At 41.8% G+C, this 20,024-nt stretch overlaps 1 protein-coding gene across 2 annotated transcripts in view; it reads right to left on the minus strand.

Moving 5' to 3' along the window:
- The window catches only part of LOC147028726 (poly(U)-binding-splicing factor PUF60-like), a 97,340-nt gene that overhangs the window by 10,846 nt on the left and 66,470 nt on the right, over window positions 1-20,024 (minus strand). For both annotated transcript variants that reach the window (XM_085879396.1, XM_085879395.1), the window contains exon 9: window positions 18,252-18,484. In XM_085879396.1, coding sequence (XP_085735522.1) covers window positions 18,252-18,484 — 233 coding nt within the window. The remainder of the gene's footprint in view (window positions 1-18,251; window positions 18,485-20,024) is intronic.

Below are 20,024 nucleotides of genomic sequence, written 5' to 3' on the forward strand. Positions count from 1 at the left end.
GAATGTTTGCGCATTTACAACCACACTCGACAACGACCAAGATAGGATGTCAATGAAATGGAAGACCAAGAAGGAAGCCAAAGTAGTAAAGACCAAATAGGGAGTCGTCAGGAGTAACCCTGGATAGGATTCGGGTTTCAGCCGCCTCTCCACAACCCTCAAACCCATCCAGGTACAGCCAAGTGAGCCTCACATAATTTTTTTTGCAGTAATTCACTTCTTAAAGAGGTAGATAACGAAAGAGAGGAATAGAGAGTAAAAGAGATGGAAGAAGAAAAAGCAAGAATTAGAATGAACAAAGAATTGCGAAAAAATTAGAACGAAATGTGAAAAAAACAAATAACAAAGATGTTGGAAAGAACCCAGACAGATACATTTCAGCAGTTACTCCCCAGGCTGAAACGTAGCAACACGCAAAGCTACCAGAGGCGGAGGAGGAGGAGCAGATTGGGACCATACTCTGTGCAGAACGTTGGTGCTGTTTAAGCAGTCTCCTTGGCTATTGGTCACAACCCTGGACGGGTCGCCACTACGACACAGTATACCAGCATGCTGGCACTCATTTTGCCGACCTTGGAAGGATGACAGGCCAAGTTAACCCGACTTGGTATTAATTCAACAGCTGAGCGGGATTCAAACTCAGGACCCCAGGATCCAAAGGCCACCACCCTAACCATGAAGCCAACACCAGGCATAGAAGCTGAGAGTTGGGTTGCAAGGCAGCTCATCATGCACCCCCCCCCCCCCAAGTTTGTCTCCTTCACCTCTTTTTCCACCATAATTAACACTAATAATTCCCCATTGTCCTTTCATCTTCACATTCTGATGAGGTGGCAAATCCATGTGTGCAATCTTCATGGGGCAGGGGGTAGACAAAAAATCTACCCCATCCATTCTGTATATTATGTCTGTATTTTGTCCCCGATTGAGTTTGTGTGCGTTGTAAGTTTAAGGCCGAGGAGAGAAAATGTGACTGTCCAGTTCAGCGCATGTGCCGATTGTTTTATTTTTCGATTCTTTTTTAATCATTTTTCTTCATACTGTGTCACCATCCTTGGTATTTATTAAACCTGTTGTTCTTAAAGCGTCTTTCAGTGCAATTGGGGCTGTGGAACCACCCTCCAGCATAACCAGAATCCCCTCAAATTGCCATGTGGCTAAATTAATAAAACAAGCCGGTAGGCAACATGGGTGGTCGCTATACAATTGCATACTAGTCATACAGTTTTTGACAGATCGGGCTGAAATTTTTTGACAAAGAGGTTGATTATAGTTCGCATAAAAGCACAGAAGCCGATTTTTGAAAATTTTTTTTTTGAGGATTTTTCAAAAATTTCAAAGTCCCGTTGCTAGGCAATGGTGGCGTCCATAGCAACGGTGCTCAAAAGCATACAACTCGATCCTGGTATGAACCTACCAATCAAGTTTCATCAAAATTGGTTGACTCCTCTGGCCTCTCGAGCTGTCCATTACATACATACAGACAGAGACGGAAAACCTGAGAATAACGGTAGTCTTGCGACCACCCAACATAACCATACCAAACTGTGTCATCAGCTAGTGCATAGAATGCCTCCGCTCGGAATCTTTGCGGTTAACCTCCATAGGTCTCGCACCATCCGTTAGGAAGACAGAGTCTATTGCAATTTGAGACAGGTTTCCCTTCTTTAAAATTTCTATTTGTTGACGTCAGGGGAATACAAATTCTAAATTGAGTGCGATTAGGCATCAAATTCGTTTAATAATGAAGGTTCAGGGGTAATCACCGTTTTAAAATAAAATGTGATGGAGAATGAACACGGCCAAAAGGAGGATGAGCATTTCATGGATGTCATAATGACATCAATGGAGATGGAAGTAGAGGGGCCAATAGAAAGTGAAGTAGAGTTACCCCACCAGCCTGGTCCTGAGCACCATTCTGGAGAGATGGCCCCCAACAAAAGGCCATACTGAAGGCTGGGATTGCCGATCAGCAGCAGCTGAAGGCCAACATGAAGGAGGAGTTAGCCGGCAAAGAACATGGTGGCCAGATGAGAGGCTCAAGGGGCCATGTGTCAAGAAATGGCAGTGGACTTGGACACCAGTACCAAAGCGTGTGAGGTGGGGGGGAGGGTGGAGGGCAGAGGTATCCAAGGGAGAGGTGGGGGTTAGTACCATAGGGGTGAGTACAGTGGAGAACACGAGGTGCAGTGCAGAGAAGAGAAGACCACCCCAATTTGGTTCTCATTCTTCCATCCAGTGCTTCAAGACTGCTATTCAACCCCATCTCAGGTCAGACACCATGCATACCCATGACCTTGCTTTTCCCTGAGAGCGAGCGCACACGCACACACCTATTTTCACATTTTAACAAGTGCCATGATTTGTGCTCGGCAAGCATCCTGAGCCCCAAGCACTGCGACACCCCTCCCCGCCGACCTCCCCCAAATTACTGAGCCCAGAGCACAGTCAGCATACCCTCATGAAAGAAGAATAAATCAGCAAACCAGGAAATAAGACAGGATTTCATTCCAGTCAGCATTGAGATCATGGTGACAAACTGTCAAATGCCCGAGAGGTGTCCAGAGGCATGACATCAACCTCTTTATTAAAATTCAGCACCTCGCTCCATTGGTGAGAGAGAAGCAGCATCTCCATCCATATTTGAGCGGCAGGGATAAAATCCAAACTGAGACAGAATTCACGATTTTAGACAAAAGGAATGATAATGCGAGTTGCAATGATGGAGTCCACGCCCAATTGTAATTGGAAGTAAGCCAACAGGCCTGGAGTCAAACCCTCTCTCTGATGCCTGAAAAAAAAAAAAATTCCTCCCTTTTCACAGACCATTCAACCTGTCATACAACTCGATTTTGTCACAAACCAAATTGAGGGAAAAAGGTGGTCTGCACGTTCAGTTTTAATCTCCTGTCATACTGGCCACACTTGAAATCCATGCAAATGAGGAGCTGAGCATTGGGTTGTATGGTTTGCTGATACTCCAAAGCAAAGGACCAAATGTGAAGTGAACAGTTGGCGCTTTCATGTCTCGGCTCATTTCATACCCACTAAAATTAAGTGACAACGTTTATAAGCATTACCATTTGGAGTCATTATTTATAGCCAAGGAACATACACTAACTACATTGCAGGTATGAAGAGGACACTTATTTCATCAAACGATTAGTCAAGTGCATTGCACAATCTCAATATCAAGCACCAAGCTGAGCACATGAAATTTGTGGAAGGCGATTTTATATTTTCCACGTGAGTTTGCGTTGACCTGAATAAAACCTGCTCACTTATTGTTCCTGAAGGGAAGCATTAAGTGTTTAGTCTTGGTGTCTATAATGTCCACTTTTTGGAAAAAAAATATAATAAAAAGTTTGTTTTCATTATGAGGCAGAATTGCAAGTGCTACCAAGTTGGCTAATATCACGAGTTTGCAAGACCGGGAACCATCAGAGCTTTTATGATTGCAGCACGAATTTCCATTCATATACAACACAAATCGAAGAGTGATAAAACAGAACAAAAAGACAACAAACTGACAGTGGGACCACAATTGAAGAAGCAAGTAAATGAACAAAAATGAAAACAGGGAATAGAGTAGATAGAGAACAGAGTACACTGCAAGTGAGCAGGTTGGTTCAGGTTAGGTAAGGTTAATGGAGTAGAAAAGATTGCATGTAGGATTGGGGGAGCAATTGGAAGGTTTTGAGGGAAGCTTTTTGAAGGTTAAGAGGGGAGAGAAATTGAACAGCCTCAAGAAGGCAATTCCAAAACCCACAGAAAAGAACAAAAGAGTCAAGTGTGCAGTGAGCTTGGATTTTGGAAGTTTCATGAGAAAGGGATTTCATGAAGATATGCATCCTGGAGTTGTTGGGGAGGCCCAGGACAGAAAGCAAAAAAAAGAACTAGCATCAGTTGAAGACAAAGTCTTCGATATTCCCCGCCATAGTAAAATGTATTTTTTTTAAATCTGTAAACATCAAAAGGCACGAGTTCACCACTTGCTTGATATGTGTACCAAATTTCGTAAAGATATCTTGAGGGGATTTGTAGTTAAGCTCCGGAAACGAAATGTGATGGACGGAACCCATTTCTATATCCCCGCCAACTTTGTTGGTTGGCGGGGGATAAAAAAAAAAATTTGAAAAAGAGGAGGAAGAGATTTTGTTGATGAAGAATGAATCGGGTGTTCCTGATGTTCCGAAGGATAGCAAGGCATAAAAAAAATTTTTCAAGCATTTTCTTAATATAAAATAAAAATAATATCAAGAGCTTTTAACAGAAGAAACGTTTTAATCAGTGAAGATTCAGTTTGGGGACACTGAAAATGAGGAGGGATAGAGAATTGAGTAACTGTGCACGGCAAGATGGAGATCAGTTTTTTATGTTGTTGGTAGGTTTTTTTTTTTTGTTGTTATTTTTTGGGGTGAAGAAGTTTTACTTTTGTATTTTAACCCTGACCACATAAGGTGGATGCGTTGTCTGTCTGTGAACAGGATATCTCAAGACGTTGCGGACGGATTTGGACGAAATTTGGTGCAGAGGTTGGGTGTGACAAGGACAAAACGATTCGATTTTGGTGAAGATCTGGATCCGAATACTTTAATTTTTAAAGGGATTCTTCACGATTGAGGGATAAGTCGAAAACTACATACTGCACGATATCTGAAAAAGTTATGGATGGATTCTGACGAAACTTGGTGGATAGATTGGGTGTGTGACAAGGAAGAATTTATTCGATTTTGGTGAAGGTCCAAATCTGGATACGATAATTAAAAAAAAAAATTTCAAGTGATTCTGCATCATTGAGAGATGGGGCCTAAAATGATGTATCACATGATATTTCAAAAAGTTGTGGATGAGTTACGACAAAACTACGTAGAGGAGTTGGTTACGTGACAAGAACAAGCAAATTTGATTTTGTTTCCGGTCCGGATTCAGATCCGGTCTATCGGGATACAAATTTTAAACTGTTAAGCCTGACGGAGGTATGCACTCCATTGAATGCCTTTCTAATTTTTGGAGCAATGAGGGGAAACGGATTAAGCTGAAGGATCAGAAGTAACAATACCTGGGAGAAAAGGAGTGAAAACAAAGCATGTGCGGTCAAAAACGGAGGCAGAATCGACAGAACAATTAGCTCGGACCTACACGAGTATGCCATTTCACCAAGGACACAAACCTGACAATTAACCCCAACAAAGTATGCTTTGGCATTGAAAAATGGATTAAAACACGACCAGAAATACAGGAATGAAAACAAAACAGTAAAACACAACGTATCCGGTCCGGAAAACTTCACTTTGTTGAGCTGGAGAGGGGAATTCACAAATCAGCACCACACCAAGTAACCCTGAACTGGCAGGCCATAACTGCAGCAACCCGGAACCGGAAGGCCATAAATTACTTGGAGCGGTCATTTGCAATCACATGTGCAGCCATGTTTTGGTGCTTGGCACCTCTCGCATGACACCTAAGTATGCTTTCCCCCTATTCCCGATATCGAATATCTTTCTGTTGACCCTGCTTCTGGCCTTGTGAACGGACTCCTTCACAATCCAATCCCGGTAGTGGACACGACAGCCATGAGGAATGAAAATAGCAAACCTTTGACATTCTTAAAATTCTCCACATTTCCCTTTACAATCAGCAATGGAAATGCTAAGTGTCTACTTCCTACTTAATTGGGACTTTCCATAAACACTTGCATAATTTATGGACGATGCGCGAGAAAAAAAATTTAGGCTCGGCTTTGGTAAATCCTTGAGAGAAGTTAAAATTGGTAACAAATTAACAAGACTGGGGGCACGGCAGATTATTTTTATTTGTGCAATTTTCTGGATTTTCCAGGAGTGGAAAATGCTTTCTCATCTTTCCAGGACTTTCAAGAAGTTTCAAGGACTGTGCGAACCATGGATTCCAATAATGTTGAGAAATTTAGATTCCACAGAATCAAGGACACACACATGTGAATCCAGGAGACACATTCCACAGAACACAAGAGACAATAGGAGACTGCAGTACTCCATTGAGAAATGGACAAAGGTCATGTAAACCAAGTATCGCTGATATTCCAAGAAAAGGCGTCAATCGAGGGAGGATGCCCAGTCTGTGGCTGGATTTGGAGGACAGCTTTACTATGTGGTTGGCCGAGGAGAGGTCATGCTTGATGGAAAGGCCTAGAAATTCAAGAGATCGAACCTCTTCCAATAGCTGATGGTGTAAAGATAGGTGGGTGAGTTTGACGATCCTTCTGAAGCAAAAGTGTGAGACTGAGATTTTCAGGGATTGAAGGACACATTCTATTTTGCAGACTAACATTTTCTCAATTGCAGATCAGCAGAGATTGATGCAGCGACAGTCTGCTGAGCAACGAGATGAGGTACCATACAACACAATGTGGAATCACCTGCAAAATGGAAGAGAGGGTTTTCCAAAGTATGGGTGGAGCCAGCTATTTTTCACGATTGCGGAAAACAGCCGGCATTAACGGAATCAGTAACTTGAATCGGACAACTGAATTGGACATGGATAAAAACAGAATTGAGTAAATTACAGAAAAAAAAAGTGAGGAAGAGGTAGAATTGCAACATAGTTAGAACCTCCATCTGGAATAATAAATATGTTGATCTTTTTTAAATGGATGTTGTGTTACAAAGCCTTTTTCACCCGACCATAATGATCAACACATGCATTATACAAATAAACATGGGGGCAATACCCCTGGGTGCTCACCTGGTAGAATAATGATACTGAGAAGGAAGTCAATATGGGAAGGAATCAGCATAATGTACCTAACAATGAACCAATGTTATCGCAAATACATATTTTTGGAGAGGTAACCACCCCCACAAATCCCCTTCAATACTGATTTTTTAAACAGCATGAACAAGCTATAGAACGTCACGGGATATGGTTTTGGTTAAGTTTCATTAAAATTAGATGTGCGGTTTCAGAGAAGAAAGCAAATACATATTTTGGGGGGCACCCCCCACCCCCACACCCATAGACTCCTTTAAAATCCCAATTTTTTTTTTATGTCGTGAACAAACTTTAGTGCAACTCGGGTGATGAAGGCTATAGTGTGCCGACCCATCCAGGATTGTGCCCAATAGCCCAGGAGACTTTCAGCAGCACGGATGCTCTGTACAGTGTATGGGCCCGATGGATGGATGGAAGGTTGCAGTCAAGTTTCATCGGAATTTTGTGTGTAGTTTCTGAGAAGAAAGTAAATACCTCTTTTGAGGGGGCAACACCCCCGTAGACCCCCTCACACTCCAATTTCATAATGGTGTGAACAAACTTTGGTACATGACGGGTGATGAAGGTTGTGGTCAAATTTCATCATAACTGCATGTGTAGATTCTGAGAAGAAAGCAAATAAATATTTTGGAGAGAAACCCCCCGGAGAACCCCTTAGTGCTCGATTTTTTTAATGCCATGAACAAACTTTGGTACATCACGGGTGATGAAGGTTGTGGAAATATTTCATCAAAATTGTGAGTGTAGCTTCAGATAAGTTGAAATCCTATAAACTCCTCAGAACTGCATTCCAGGTGAGCTAAAAATGAAGGGGAAAAAACACGCACAGACCAGCCCCCCCCTTCCTCCAACTACACACATACAAGTAATTGTTTCAGAAAAAAAAAAAAAAACAGATAACGCTTGTACAGTTACTTCCCAATAATTTCTTGACATATCCACTTCTAAAATAAAACTCCTTTTGTAATCAATTTATTTTCCCCAATAACTGGTTAGCAGATAACATTGCTGTTTTTAGCCACTGTGATTTTCCAGCATGCATCTTCTTGACCCAAACTCTTTCACAACTTTTGGCTGGCTCTTACTGCAGCTAGGATTAATGCCACCATCACAATCAATGATAATTGGGAAAGACAAACAGTTTTGATTGATCATGACTAAGAGTGCAAGAACATGAAAGTGGAAAGACCAATGTAAAAACCTGGATTGGATCACACCTGAACATGGAATATTTTCGCCGGCCGTGGTCCGGTAGTTCGAAAAAAGCTGACAGTTCAGGCTCAATTTCACAAACGAGCAGCGGCGGATCTCACAAAGCACATTTGGAGGACTGCATGTCTGTCTGTTTTGTTCATCGAGTTTGGTTTTTCGGCGAGCAACTTGTTTCACAAGTGATTTTCTGAAATACTCAACCTCAGGTTGGCCACAAAACCCTGCTCAGCTCGGCTCGGTTTCAAAGTGTCAAACTCGGTGAGTTGCAATTTGAAAACACAGTTCACTTACAGTACCAATTTTCTCCCAACTGTAGCACCACATGGTAGAGCAGGTGGCTACCACAACTATGGCAGTGATTCCAAATGATAGCTGATTTTCTGGATAATCGATCAAGGGTGATGATTTTTTTTCCAGATAATGGGGGTTTCCGATATTCACATTTCCGGATAGAAGAGTTTCTACTGTATTCACTACACTGTGATTTTGTATGTGTCATTCTCTACAGACTCAATTCCCAGAGCATAATTTAGAAAAGCAGTATCAAAAAATAAAAATGAAGAGAAAAGAAAAATCACTCAGAGCGACACTTGGCAAAACAGAACAAAGTAGAACGGCACTCTGTAGAGTGCATACCTCTGCCAGCTGAACAGTTTATGTTTTGTACCCAGATGGGCTGGATCTGAACCAAAATCTAATCCACTTGTCACCTAAATAACTCAACCACCGAGTTTTCTCAGAACTCGTCCACAACTTTTTGATATATATATATATATATATATATATATATATATATATATATATATATATATATATATATATATATATATATATATATATATATATATATATATATATATATATATATATATATATATATATATATATATATATATATATATATATATATATGCACGCATGCACAGTTTTTGGTCCAATTTATCAATTTTAGAAATTAGGCACGTGTTGTCGTTTTGACCATAAAAATAATTGGTGGTTGAATTAATTGACCTCATATGCAAATCTTGTTCAAATTTCAGGTAAATCGGATGAAAATTGAGGATTTTAGAAAAGGCACCTAAGTTGTTGACCTTTGGCCTCTCGACCTTTTGGCATTAGCTGACCACAAAAATAATGGATGGTTGTATTCAGTGAGTTGATGTGCAAATGCTCTTCAAATTTTAAGTCAATTGGATGAATACTGACAATTTTAGAAATTTTGGTGCATGTTGACCTTTTGGTCTATATTGACTTCAAGATCAGATAAGACCAGGAAAGATTACATCTGACTTGCTACAGGTACCATGGAAAACCAGAACTAACCTATTTAATGGTCGGGTTGTCGGCGACTAAAACCCCCCACGAGGTTTCTTGGTGAGGAGGGTGTATGATAATATAAGGACACCCAGCAGGATGAAAACAAAACATGTCAAAGGGCGGAGGAGCTCTTTGTGAACCAATGGCAATCCATATCTAGTGCTCAACTATGTCTGCAGATGAGCTCCTGCAGTTGGGTTACTTATTAGGAGGTTGGTGGCTGGATTTGCACTCTGGCCACTAGAAACATCCACACCACAAAACAAGAAAAACGCAAAGAAAGTTGAAAACCCACTCAGTGGGAATACCTCCTGTGCAGCTGCCCTCCGCAAGGAAGCTCACAGGATTACGGGAATGGAGCAAAACCTTCGGGACCCCCACACTTTGATGATAGGAGGAAAACTATGGGGAAAACTCCCCGGGTCAAATTGAGGTAGTGCGTCGGGGTGGTGCTGAGGTGTTGTCTTCCAGATGGCGGTATCCTTAGGTAAACCTGAGGCGGACACTTCAGGTGGGTGCCTGGAATGCCCTATCCCGAAGAAAGGATGATCACTGTCTGTTGTCATCTGAGCTCAAGCATTTGAACATCGGTATTGCAGCACTCCGAGGTTCATAGACCGGATTGTAGGGAGATAATGGCAGGTGGTTACACAAACTATTGATCTGGTCGCTCAGATGGTTACCATGTCCAAGGAGCTGCTGTAGCTGTGTCCAATAAACTGACTCCAATGTTAATTGAGGTAACACCGGTCAACAAGCGTATTATGAGACTAAGGATTCATCACTCACTGGGTGTCGTTTCCCTGGTCTCTGTATATGCTGAGGCGAGTGATCGCACTGTGAAGGACGCAATCTATGCCACACTCGAGAGTGGTTGATCAGTGCCTCAGGCGAGAAATTCTAGTCTTGGGGGATTTCAATGTATTGACTGGAACTGATAGTGATGGTTATAAGACAAGTGTTGGTCCCAATTGGTCTGGAACTGTGAACCAGAATAGCACCAAGTTCCTTGACTTTACAAGAAGTCATGGACTTAGGATGGCTGGTTCATGGTTTCAGCGCACACAGGCCCATCACTGGACTTGGTATTACATCACTGGTGGTGTGGCAAAGGAGATTGACCATGTGCTCGTTGATGGTCGCTGGAGGCTGATCCAGAACTGCAGGGTCAACTGGAGTGCCCAATTCTTCAATACCAACCACAGGCTTGTTGTGGCAATTGAAGTTACAGCTTAAATCCAGGAGAATGGTATGGTCCCAGCCTATGCTGGATGTTGGCAAGCTCAAGGATGAGAGGGTAGCTGAAGAGTTTGCAAACTGGGTAAGTGGGGATTTGGGGGTGGGGGGGGGGTCAGGATGCTTTGGGGAATCCTGAAATGTTGTGGAGCATGTTCCTTGATCTTGATCACCATCCTTGATCTTGCCGGTGGATGTCTTTCACCAGTGGATGTCACTGAATACCATTCACCAGTCACAGGGCCAGGCTGAATGGCAGAAATGAGCTGTTTGGGGAGTTGAGGCGTAAAACTGTACGTGCACTGAGGGTGGACAAGGAGGCCGATGTGCGATGAATCTGTGAGGGGTGGAGCATCACCTGTGGTCAACTGATTCTCGTCCTGCCACAGGGGAATTTGCGCGTTGCGTTCCTCCAAACCAATCCCTTGGTGTACTGCAGTTAGAATGGAGGGTGGTGGGCTTTGACAGAGGAGTCCAACGTGAAGACCTGTTGGGCCGGTTAACTTTGACCGGCTGTACAAGGCTGATCCACCAGCTGTTGAGTTGGATGTCAGGGGTGTTACTTTCCCTATTATTGACCCTCCATTCAACTGTGATCCACCTTCATTTGTGGAAACACAGGCTGTGGTGAACCGGTTGAAATGGGGTAAAGCTCCTAGGATCTGTGGCATCCATGATGAACCTCTCAAGCCTGGTGGAAATTCTGTACTCATATCGTTGCATGCCATTCTTTGCTCTGCCTGGAACAAAGGCATCATCCCAACTGTCTGGAAGAGGGGCCTTGTTGTCCCTCTCTGGAAAGGGAAGGGTGATCGCCAGGACTGCAACAACTACCGAGGGGTGACACTGCTCTCAGTGCCGGGCAAGGTCTTTGCTCGGATAATTCTGGATAGGGTGCGCTGCCATCTGCTTGAGCACCAGCACTCAGGCTTTACACCAAAGGGGTCAACAATTCAGCATATCCTTGCCCTTCAGGTCCTCACCGAATACAGACATGAGTTTCAGCAGGGGCTGCTTGCAGCTTATGTTGATCTCCGTTCAGCGTTCGATTCAGTGAATCGGGATGCCCTCTGGAGGATTCTTGGTCTAATGATTAAAATGGATTAATTTGATGTCTGGACCATACTCTGGTATTGAGAGTGCTGTGAGATGTGGTGGTACCATCTCCAACTTATTTCCATTTGTTAATGGAGTTTGTCATGGGTGTGTACTGGCCCCCACACTTTTCAGCACTTGCATGGACAGGATTCCAGGAGGATGTCGGAGAAGTCAAGCTGCGGTGCATCGTTTGGGAATGCCATGATCTCAGATTATGATTTCACAGATGATGCAGTCATCTTTGCGGAGACTGCATATCTTTTTGGGGGCCATTGAGGTGCTGAATGAGGAGTCGGAGCCTCTGGGATTACGGGTTTCCTGGGTTAAAACTAAGTTCCGGGCTTTCAATGACATCTTGAATTCTGCTATCATGTCTGTATCTGTTTGTGATGAAGATGTTGGTCACGGAGAGATTCACTTACCTTGGCAGTGATATTAATGTCTCTGCTGACTGTGAGCCAGAGGTCAATAGACTTCTGGGTCGGGCCTGGAGAGTCATAGATTCATTGGATCATGGAGTGTGGTGCTGTCGGTGCTAGAGCAGGACGACAAAAGTCCAAGTCCTCAGGTGCTTGGTGCTTCCAATCTTGCTCTTCGGATGTGAGACTTGGACTCTGACCAAGAATCTGAGACCAAGACTTCATTCCTTTGGTACCAGGTCTCTTCAGAGAATCCTTGGCTATCGCTGGTCAGACTTTTTGTCCAACGAGCAGTTGCTGAGAGAGACTCAAATGAGATTTGTTACCTGCATAATCTGTGAGCATCAGCTGCAGCTGTATGGACATGTGGCCCGTTTTCCTGACGCTGATCCTGCTCACCAGATTCTCTCAGTGAGGGAGCCTCGTGAGTGGAGGTGGCCAAATGGGCCAACCACATGCCTCGTGGTTGTAACAGGTTGATTGGCATCTCGCGGATATGGGGATGGGCCAGGATCTGCTTGGGGGATGGCCAGATGGAGCCCCCTGGGGTACCAGCGGAAAGAGGACGCAGTGACGCGCTGCTCCGACACATGCTCCCATACCTGACATGACGTGACTTCATAAATAGTTGGTGGTAGAATTCAGTGACCTCATTTGTAAATCCTCTTCAAGTTTCAAGTCAATTGGATGAAAATTGACAATTTTTAGAAAGTTGGCCGATATTGAGTGGTTGCTTCAGTGACCTTAAATGCAAATGCTCTTCAAATTTGTTTGAGGTGTGTTTTGGCAAACTCCAGTCAGACTTTTTTATGTCTCTCTCAGTAGTGGGGTCCTCCTGGGTTTCCCATCATAGAACCCCCTTTCATTGAGTTGGCGACGGAGGGTGAGAGTTGAAACTGTTGCACCTTGTGTCTGAAGGTGAGCTTGAATCTGCTTGGAAGTTGATCGGGGTACTTTCTCCACCATTCGAACACTCCTCCGCTGCAATCTTCGATCATGTTCTCTCTTGCAGCCACGTCCAGGGAGGTTGGCTATAGTGCCTTCGGCATTAACCTTCCTGCCAACATTGCGTACAGTGGACAAAGGAACATCAAGGTCTCTGGAGATGGACCTGTAGCCTTGAGATTGGCCAAGCTTGGCTACAATCTTGCGTCTGACCACCTCAGACAATTGTTTTTTGCTTTTTTCTCCATGCTCATTGTGGGACACAGCGGCACAAAATGGCAGAAGGACTCCTGTTCTCGATTCAAACTCGTTGAACGAGTGATTTTTATATTGTAGGCACCTGCAACTCACCACAGGTGAGTTAGATTCCAAAGTAATGGAGAATTACCTGCTTGAAATCTAATTATTTCTCACAACTTCTAAAAAGTGTCAATAATATTGTCCCAGCCATTATCGGAGATGTGTGTGGAATAAGGTGAGAGTTAGTTTTTTTCAGCTTTTTTTGTTTTGTTCCTTTACAAACCAAAGAAATACAAATCTGGATCCGAAAAGTTTTCCAATTTCAACAATTTTCTGGAAGAAATGGTGCACTATTTGAAAAAAAAGTGTAAGGGTGCCAATATTTTTGGCCGTGAAAAGTATGTCGTATGCCATACATGTCTGCATTTTCCTTGGAGCATACATTGAAAACGATTCAGCTGAGGAAATTGAAACTTTGCCACACATTATATGACCATGTGATACAGCGGTCACTCTTTTGAGGTCAACATAGACATTCCTATTCTCCAATCGCTCGATTTCCAATCATCAATTTGGATTCACACCAGGTCACTCCACACTGGATATGCTGCTTCTGCTCTCCCAACAATGGATGGAAATCCTCAATGCCAAAAATGAAATCAGAACCATCTCGCGAGATGCATCACGTACTTTGGATACGGTCTGGCACCCCGTCTTGCTCACCAAAACTCTTCCTACGGTATCACATCCAAAGACATCTCCACTCATGGCTCGCAGACTTCCTCGTCGCAGCAAACGTGTGGCCCTTTATGGAGTTCTCTCATCCCCTCTTCCTGTCCAGGCTGAAGTTCCTCAAGGCAGTGTTCTGGGCCCAGCGCTTTTTCTTGTTTTCATCAATGATCTCTCGGACTCTCTGGAAAATCCTCTTTATTCCTTTGCTGATGACTCCACCCTCTGCCGTACCATCTGTCATTCCTCAGATTGGCAAGCAGCAGCCTCTTCACTCTCTGCAGATCCAGAAGAAAAAAAAATCACAAGCTGGTCCAAAACGTGGAACATGTCTTTCAATCCTGAAATTCTCACACTCTCATGATGCCACTCGGAAAGGACCATCTGCAACCCTGCAATCCTCAATTTTCATCTTATGACTTGAAATTTGAACAGGATTTTCATAAAAATGACCATCTGTCACGCGTTTGACAGCCATATTGCATCGAAGGGAAAATCTTTGAAAATCGTCGGAGAAACCGCTTAACCGAACAATGTAAAATTTAACTAACTGATCAACTACCCATGGGAAATATGGTTTGATAAAGATGATGTCATCAATCACATGGTCTGACAGCCATATTGGATCAAAAAAAGAAAGAAAAAAAAAAACTTTCAAAAAGAGTTCGCTCATACCAAGTCCTTCTCAAGACTGCGCAGGGTATGAATGTATTCTATCAATACTATCCAGTTCTTTGAAAAACAAGCATCAAGACAGAGCTGCAAGATAGAGTCAGGGTCACGTAAGACATGCAGGAAGATATTATGCAGTATTTGATATTGCTGACCAAGATCTTTTGGCACTTTTGCTCCCTGTAGTGTTAATCTTGTTTACTTTGTGTACCCTGCCATATCCCTCTCCCTTCCACAGATCTCCTAATGTCTGTTCCCCACTGTTGTGTGCTTCCCTCTTCCACCCCTCATCTCCTGCTCCCCTTGCTGTGCAAATTTTATGTATTCGCTCTCATACAAGCCTCAACAGTGTATATAAAATAAAATAAAAAGATTGGGTACCCTCTGAGTACCACACCATTCTGTTATTCAACATAATAAAAAAATTTTTACAGAAACAAGCAAATAAAAATATTGCTGCAAAATATAACAAAAAGCAATGTATAGATGATAAACTACAGTCTAAAAAGGTTTTAAACAAGATAGGAATGATGTTGGTTGAGAGAGTAGCTAACAGTATTGCCATCACATAATCCCTACATCACTGCCTCCTTTACACTTCAATAATTATTGCTTCAAACTTCCACAAACACTTCACTGGTTACAACAGCACTTGATTACTCTTGTAGTGAGTGCAGCCACATACTGAGACTCAACAAATTAGCAGCCCGACGACATTGTTAATACCAGTACATAAACATCAACTTCTTACAAACTGCATGAACATCTCTAATAACAGCATTCCATAATTATCTGCTTTTGTGATTGGTTAGTCGAACTTGGTAATAATAATAAAAAAAAAATTACCCCCGTGTGGGGGTGACGGTCATCTCTATAATACCACAAGTTCTCAATGTTCGGTTATGACCGAAGACTACTGCGCAGATCTACTGCGCAGCTCGAACTGCGCAGTTTGGTAAAAGATGACTCGGCGCACGAAATTATATTTTGAAAATAAATGCCGACATTTACATTTCGGGTTTTGAAACTTTTGCACCTTTGGCGGAAAATGTATAAATATAAAAGGATAAAAATGTGTTTTATATTTATATTTCATTTCTCCTTCCTTCCTTCTTTGCGAATCGCATCGGCTTTTTTGGCCATCTTCCAGATGACGTGTCGATCAAACGGGAAGGAAATTCAAAAACTGTCTGGTTCGATGTAAGATAATATTTTTTATCAGAATCAATAAACAGTTGCCGAATATCTTGTGGAATATGGCAGACGAGATAGGTTTTGAAAATGGCGATTTTTATAACTTACGTGACCTCGTCCCTGACCTTGAACCCGGACAAAAGTTATATCGTTGTGCAACACTCATCGACCTCTACCCACATACTAAGTTTCATCAAGATCGGAAAGAAAAATTGTTGACGGATTGACATTTGTTCCAGCTTCATTAGGTCATCTCGGCAGAGATGACCAAAAAAGGTAGGAAAGACAAATGAAGTCACAAGAACTCCCTGAAATTATAGAGGAGCTTCTTATACTTATGCTGAAATGAAACATATGAGCCTCTAATTAGTCTAATACTTTTAGCTCGACAATACTCTGGAGGTAGTGATGAAGGGATTGTTATGTACCAGCAATACTGTTGGCTACTCTCTTAACCAACATCATCCCTATCTTGTTTAAAACCTTTTTTTTTTAAAGACTAATTTATCATCTCCACATTGCTTTTTTATTTTGCATAAATATTTTTATTCACTTGTTAAAAAAAGGCCCCTTACGTCATTCTTTGTTTACCACATGTTTGACAGGACTGGTTTCCTTATTCGCTCCATGCTAAACTTCACTTTTCATGAAACCAGTGCACCCTTCATAAAAACCATTCCCCAATTTCATTCTTAAAACAACCACAAATAATGATGATAAAATCATTCATTCTGAGCTCATTCCTCAAGTCATTCAGTTGCAAAATTTTATTTCACCGTCTCCCCTTTTCTTCCACCTCCCTCTCACTCAGTTAACTCAAATCTTTTAAATTACAATTGAAAAATGTTTAATCTTCCGATACACTAATTCACATTTCCAAAACAATGTCCTCCCATATCAATTCATCTTCTTCCCTTCATTTTTTTTGTTTTGTATACAAAGTCGAGGCTTGTTGAAGAGATAGAACACAATAGTAGTAGTAGAAGTAGAAGTAAAAAAAGAAGTAGAAGTAGAAGTAAAAGAAGAAGTAGAAGTAGAAGTAAAAGAAGTACAAGTAAAATAAGTAGAAGTACAAGTAAAATAAGTAGAAGTAAAAGAAGAAGTATAAGTAAGAGAAGAAGAAGAAGAAAAAAAAAAAGCAAAAGAAGAAGTCGAAGTAGAGGTAAAAAAAGTAGAAATAAAAGAAGAAAAAAAATCCCATAAAAAAGTAGTAGAAGTGGAGGAAAAAGAAGAAGAAGATGAAGTCGAGGTATAAGTAGAGTCGTAATAGAAGAAGCAGCAGAAGCAGATACTGGAAAGGGATAACAGCAAGGCTGAGGTACAGACATGTGTACAAAGCACCATACACCAACAGCAAGGCAGAGGTACAGACATGTGTATGAAGAATTAGCATGGGAAATAATGAGATCAAAGGGATTGGTAGGACGACAGAATGGGGGTGAACAAGCTGAATGCAAGCTCAAATGTAGCAAGAGGAGAAAGCGAAAAACTGGGGATGAAACAGCAATGGAAATGAAATGAAAATGAAGGCAGAGGGAGAGGGGAGTAAACCATAACCGAGAAAGGAAGGAGTGAGTTGATGAGGGATGAAAAAGATCATGAAGGTGTATGACCTGAGGATGCGGTGAACTGCTTGCACCTTCTGCACTTTCCTTGCTCTACCTCTCCTCCACCACCCCCACCAGGTTTCTCCAGGGTGCAACAGTCTGCCAGTAATCTACTTCTGATGAAACTATCAATAATCCAGGCTTACCAGTCACTGTTCCTCTTCACTCTTACCTGTGTAAAGAACTACCTCAGTCTGTTCAATCTCATTCAAGGCTGCTGTTCAAATTACCTCTGGGCACCCCTCACCCCCCCCCCCACAACAATCCATACTCGTGATCTTTCAACCCAAATGAACCTCCCTCACCATATTTTCAGTTTTTATTCAATTTGTTTCATCCCTTGGTTTTCCCTTCTTCTTGCTATGTGAGCTTGGATCCAGCTTGTTCACCTCGTGTCCTCCTCACACTCCCCTTGAATTACGTCTTCACCATGCCCATTCTTCTTAAGTATCCCTCTGTCATTTTATCAAGCTGTTGGTGTTTTCCCCCTTTCCACTACAATTTCCTTGTTCCGTTGTGTTCGGATCAGTTCTGTGTTTGAACTCTTCCATGAGCCTTGACTTTGTATGAAAGAAAAAAAAGCAACAACCCTTTATCAGGCAAACAATAACATCAGGTGTGTTAGCTATTGTCGAAGCACAGCACATCCCTTGATTACTAAAGGATGGCACGCAAGCTGAAAAATAATGAAGCAATAGTAGGGACACAATTGTTAACAATATGTGGCAAAAAACAGAGCTAGTGACTACGGTAGCAATGTGGAATCGTACAGCTATTAACAAAGGTGATGGCTGAAATTCACTTTCATTTTTTTGGAACTTGCGAATACCTCTTGCTTGCGTAGCAGCTTCCGCATGACCATGTGCCGAGCACTGCTTCCTGAGATTGTCATGTGCTCCTGTTCACTCAGGGTTTCCAGCTTGTCTGGCTCAATTGTCGGAACATTGGGCTCCTCAGTCTTTGCCATGGTTGTGAGCGGTAGTGTGGAGAGAATGGGATTAACAAGGCCCACCTGGGGAATTCCCAGAGGTAACAATAACCCAGGACGGATTGGTGTAACACCTGCAAGAAGAAGAAGAATAAAAAAGAAAAATTATCTGAAAAGTCCTGGAGATTACAAAAAAGCTATTCCACTCTTATTTAAAAAGGAAAAAATAAATAAAAAAAGAAAGACAAAACACTTCATAGAACACATTACCCCTCAGTGTTCAAGTGAATACCTCAATTTAAATAAAATACTGATTTTAAAGAAAGTTTTAAAAAATTCCAGAAGTTTAGTGCAACTGAAGCAGTCTCAAACACCACCCTATTTAACATGTCAAAGTACTGCTAAATGGAAGGGTTTTGGAAATGACAGGAAGGCGATTTGTGTTCAACAGTGTTCAAGTATATAATTCAATTTAAATAAAATGATTTTAAAGTCAGAGAAAAGAATAAATTCCGGAATTTACCGCTGTTGACACAGGGTCGTTCCCACCACCCTATCGAAAACGTTACACAAGTTATCCATGGCTGTTGTTTGTTTCCAGGTTTATTATGGCCAAAAAAAACAATAATTTTCTTGTTTGGAATGATATTCAATTTTGTTTGACTGCCAGAGAGGCAGACAAGTTTTAAAAATAAATAAACAGACAAAAATTTAAAAAGAACACCCATGGGAAGTTACCTCTGGAAATTCCAAAAGGAAGCACTGCAGTTTGGCATTTCCTTTCTCATGATGATAGGCAGCTAGAGCTCCCCCTTGTGTCTTCAGCATCTGCACCACTTAAATTTTTTTTTTAACAGTTTTTTTTTTTAACAGAGAGACGGATGGAAATACCAAATATTGAAGCAGCTACACCACGTAAAAATTCTCACTCTCTGTGCAGGTGCGATCAGGACCATTTCAGAATCAAAGTACGATAAAACGGTAAGTTTGTCTTTCAATTCATGTTCCAATTTGTGTTCAAAATATTAACATTCAACTGAAATAAGTTGTTCCTCAATCAGAAACTGATGTTTACAGGCAGCCATGAGCCAGCTTTTCGCTTCGCATGCACGGGGTAAAAAGAAAACAATGAAAACACACTACCTTCCAAAAAGAGTCAAGGACCTCACAAGATATTTAGTCATGCAAGATTTTACTACTTTTCTTCCTTCCACGAGAGCACCAAAATATAGTGCCTATAGAAAGTCCACACCCTTTCAAAATTTTCACCTTTTGTTGCCTTGAAGCCTGGAATTAAATTGCATTATGAGACTTTTTCCACCTTTATTTGCACATTGTAACCCACAAATTGAGTGAAAAGCAAATTCAACAAATTTCAGAAAATTAAAAATACAAAACTGGAATATCTTGGTTGGATAAATATCCACACCCCTTATAAGAGCAATTGTAAATTAGCTCAGGTGTCACCAATCACCTTCAAAAAATAAAATAAAACCACACACCAAGTTAATTGCCCTCCACATGTGTGAAATCGTAGTTATCCTCTGCTGGGTAGTGCATTTAACAGCAAAGATAACCATGAGAACCAAGGAGCTTTCAAAAGACCCCCCCCCCTCCCAAGATAAAGTTGTGGAAAGGCACAGATCAGGTGATGGGTGTCAAAATATTTCAAAG

Source organism: Eptatretus burgeri, chromosome 4, assembly GCF_056783735.1.
Source record: "Eptatretus burgeri isolate ZD-2024b chromosome 4, Ebu_testis_v1, whole genome shotgun sequence".
NCBI classification, from domain to species: Eukaryota; Metazoa; Chordata; class Myxini; order Myxiniformes; family Myxinidae; genus Eptatretus; species Eptatretus burgeri.